The sequence below is a fragment of the Nicotiana tomentosiformis genome, chromosome 6, assembly GCF_000390325.3.
Source record: "Nicotiana tomentosiformis chromosome 6, ASM39032v3, whole genome shotgun sequence".
Classification (NCBI taxonomy): Eukaryota; Viridiplantae; Streptophyta; class Magnoliopsida; order Solanales; family Solanaceae; genus Nicotiana; species Nicotiana tomentosiformis.
This window is the reverse complement of record NC_090817.1, coordinates 79,738,537-79,742,559: the sequence shown is the minus strand read 5'-3', so window position 1 is coordinate 79,742,559 and position 4,023 is coordinate 79,738,537. Positions and strand designations below refer to the sequence as shown.

The 4,023-nt window shown below is 46.8% G+C and overlaps 1 protein-coding gene across 1 annotated transcript; it reads left to right on the top strand.

Annotated features, from left to right (window-relative positions):
• The first annotated feature begins 2,777 nt into the window (after window positions 1-2,777).
• LOC138894268 (uncharacterized) lies at window positions 2,778-3,215 on the top strand. The gene has a single exon (XM_070178952.1). The coding sequence runs from the start codon at window positions 2,778-2,780 to the stop codon at window positions 3,213-3,215; it is 438 nt and encodes a 145-aa protein (XP_070035053.1).
• The last annotated feature ends 808 nt before the right edge of the window (window positions 3,216-4,023 follow it).

Here is a 4,023-nt window from a genome sequence, read left to right as displayed (position 1 = left end):
CAGATGCGTCCCAGCATAGGCTGCCCAGCCATCACAGAAGCGGAAGAAGGACCGCACCTGTGAAAGCACATGTGCGAAGGCAGGCATTGCAGGAGCGGGCAGTGTCGCAGATGCGCATCGTTTGTCGCTGATGCGTGGCCGCAGGTGCGATCACCTGGGAGCAAAAGCGAGATGAGGCAGCCTGGATTTGGTCCGCACCTGCGCGAGTTGTCCGCAGAAGCGGAATCGCAGGTGCGCCAATTTAACCGCAGGTGCGGAAGTCGCTGAAGGGGAGTGATGTATTAAATCGGGGTTTGAGAACTTTTGCTCACTTCTTACTCTTCTTGGGGGCGATTTTGGAGCTAGTTAGAGAGGGTATTTCCATCAACTAGTTGAGGTAAGTAATTCCTATCAAATGTGAGTTAAATACATGGTTTATGGGTAGGTTATAACATGTAAATTAGTGAAAATCATGGGTTTAGAGGAAATCCTAGGTTTTTGACAAAAATGGAGTTTTACCACGAAAATGGTTATGGAACTTAATGAAAATCATATATTTATGTTCCTAAGGTTATGGGTAACAACTTTCTTCGAAAATTTTCCGAATCCGGGCATGTGGGCCCGGGGGTGAATTTTAGGAATCTTGCATTTAGGGTTGGGAAATTACTTAAATAGTAAGGATATGAACTTTGAAGCCTATATTGATTAGTTTCTACACTATTTGGATAGCTTTGGATTGTTCGGCACCAAATTGAGGGTTTGGGCATAAGCTTGGACCGGAAAGTAGGCCTTAAAGCGAGGTAGGTCTCTTTTCTAACCTTGTAAGAGGAAAATTTCCCCATAGGTAAACTTAATTAATGTATGATTATTTGTGGGGGATACGTACGCACGAAGTAACGAGAGTCCGTACGTAGCTACTATTCTTGTTATGTCCGGGTAGTTCTAGGCTTACACCATGCTTTGTGGGTACCGTTATCTGAACATAATTGTTTATTTGCATTTAATGGAACTAAATTGAGGATTTTCAGATTTCAAAGGTTTCAAGTAAATTAATATTTTAAAAAGAATTGAGAAAAATTACGTTATATTTATATTTAACCGCGTTGCAAGTATATTTCGCGAGCGGGTTGACTATTTCCACTACTCTCATGGGAGCGGGCCGTTCGCCTTAGCAGGTTAATAGATGCATCTATGGTTCGCGTCGTTCGACCCTCAGCAGTGCACAATTTACATTTTCATGTTGGATCGGGCCGAAAGTCCTCGGTGGAATTTGTGTGTGATAATAGAAGTGGAAGCCCTTTTTATAATTGGTATAAATTTATTGTTTTAGAGATCATTTGTTTAAAATGAAGGAAGTATTTTGGTTTCTTAGATATGATGGAAGAACTATACAGTTATTTCTTGTTCTGAGTTTATTGTTAGTTCTTTGTATCATTCTTATTTAGAATCACATATTATTATATTGTTGGCCCTAGTGAGTGTCGAAGTAGACCCCTCATCACTACTTCTTCGAGGTTAGACTAGATACTTACTGGGTACATACTTTTATGTACTCACGCTACACTTTTGTACTTGATTGTACAAGATTTGAGGAAGGTGCATCTGGCTACCAGTCCGGCGCGTAGACTGATTTCCCAGCTCGAGACTTCCCGGTGAGCTGTCTTTTTGAGTCGTTCTGCAGCAGCTGGAGTCTCTCTTATGTTCTTTTATTTTCTGTCTATTTTCTTTCAGACAATAGGCTAGCATTGTTTTGTATATTCTACTAGATTGCCCACATTCTTGTGACACCAGGTCTTGGCACACACACTAGTTGACTTATGGTTTTTGTTTGCTCATATGATTACGGTTAGTATAATTGCTTCCATTTATTTATGTTAAAATTGTAAACTCCTAAATCTTTTTTTTTAAATAAGGAAAAAGTTATCGTTTACAAATTTATCTAAGCGGGAAGTCACTAGTTGATCAGTGTTGGCTTGCCTAACAACAGTGTTGGGCGCCATCACGGCCTATAATGGAATTGGATCGTGACAATATGGTATTAGAGTACTAGGTTCACATAGGTCTCACAAGTCATAGGCGGGCCTAGTAGAGTCTTGCGGATCGGTGCGGAGACGTCCGTACTTATCTTCGAGAGGCTATAGGATGTTAGGAAACTGCTCTTTATTCATCTCCTATCGTGCAATTGATGGTATACTAAGTTTCTTCCTTCTATTCTCTTACATATGGTGAGGACGCGTACAACGGACGTTCCAGACCCGGGAAGAGCTGCTCCTCCCGTTGCTAGAAGCCGAGGTAGAGGCCGGGGGAGGGCACCGGCCCGAGGGAGGGGACGAGGGTATCCCAGAGCTTCCCCAGTAGCACCACCAGCAGATCCAGTGGAGGATCCCATCATGGAGGAGCAGAGTGAGGTGCATGTTCCAGAGCCAGCCCCGATAGATTTCATGACAGCACCGGGCTTTCAGGAGGTCATGGGCCGTATGCTGCGGTTCATGGACACTATGACTCAGGCTAGTTTATTTCTAGCAGACCCAGCCACATCTCAGGCAGGAGGGGGAGCACAGACCCCTACTGCTCAGGCTCTTGGTCACGCAGTTGCAGTATATTAGACTTCGGGTACACTACCCGTGGGCAGGGCCCAGCCAGTTACCGCAGCAGCACCCGAGCTTAGACCAGTTGCGGGCGGCGATCCGCAGAAGCTACTGGACAGATGGACTAGGCTACACCCTCCTATATTCGGGGGTGAGCGGCATGAGGACCCCCAGGACTTCATTGATCGGTGCAGGGACAGACTGCACAACATGAGGATATTTGAGTCCCATGGAGTAGATTTCACCGCTTTCCAGTTGGAGGGTAGGGCCCATAGATGGTGGCAGTCTTACCTTCTTGGCAGACCAGCGGGTTCTCCTCCCATGACTTGGGATCAATTTACATGGCTTCTATTGGACATGTATATTCCACCCTCTCAGAGGGAAGAGTTTCCGTGTCAGTTTGAGCAGCTCGAGCAGGGTCAGATGTCTATGACCGATTATGAGGCGAGATTTTCTGAGTTGTCACGCCATGCACTTATGATACTTCCTACGGACGTAGAGAGAGTGCAGAGATTTGTTGCGGGGTTACACCCCAGTATTCGGGCTAGCATGGCCAGGGAGGTTGAGATGGGTACTGATTATCAGCTAGTGGTAGAGATTGCTCGGAGGATTGAGGGATACCACCAGAGGGGTAGAGAGCAGATGTAGTAGGACAAGAGGACCCAATTCTCGGGAGAGTTTAGAGGTAACCCGGCTAGGGGCAGAGGTCAGTTTGGGAGGGGTCAGCCTAGCAGGCCCACATATCCAGCACCACCACCACTTCTTTGGGGTGCTCCAGCATGACCCTATTTCAGTGCTATGCCAGAGAGTTCTTATCGCCCACCAGTTCATTAGGGTTCCTCCAGTGCCTACTTCAGTGCCATACCAGAGAGTTCATACCGCCCACCATCCATCCAAGGTTCTTCTAGTGGGTATTCAGGCCATCAGGGTCAGACTTCAGGACAGCAGTCTATGGCACTGTAGGGTTGTTATGAGTGTGGGGATCCGGGTCACATGAAGAGATTTTGTCCCAGACTTCGGGGCAAGGCAGTACAGCAGGGTCATCAGCCTATGATTACAGCACCAGTCGTTCGACCGCCAAGAGGCGGAGGACAGGCAGGTATGGGCCGTCCTAGAGGTGGAGGCCAGGCAGGGGGAGGTCAGCCAGCTATTGTTCAGCCAGGCGGAGGCCAGCCAACCGGCGCTCTACCTAGATTCTATGCTTTTCCGTCCAGACCAGATGTAGTGGCCTCAGATGCCGTAATCACAGGTATTATTTCTGTATGCAGTAGGGATGCTTCGGTATTATTTGATCTAGGGTCTATCTATTCATATGTGTCATCTCTGTTTGCTCAATTCCTGGTTATTCCTCGTGAGTCCTTGGGTACTCTTGTTTATGTGTTCACTCATGTGGGCGATTCTGTGGTTGTGGATCGGATCTACCGGTCCTGTGTGGTTACAAGACTAGAGTGGACCT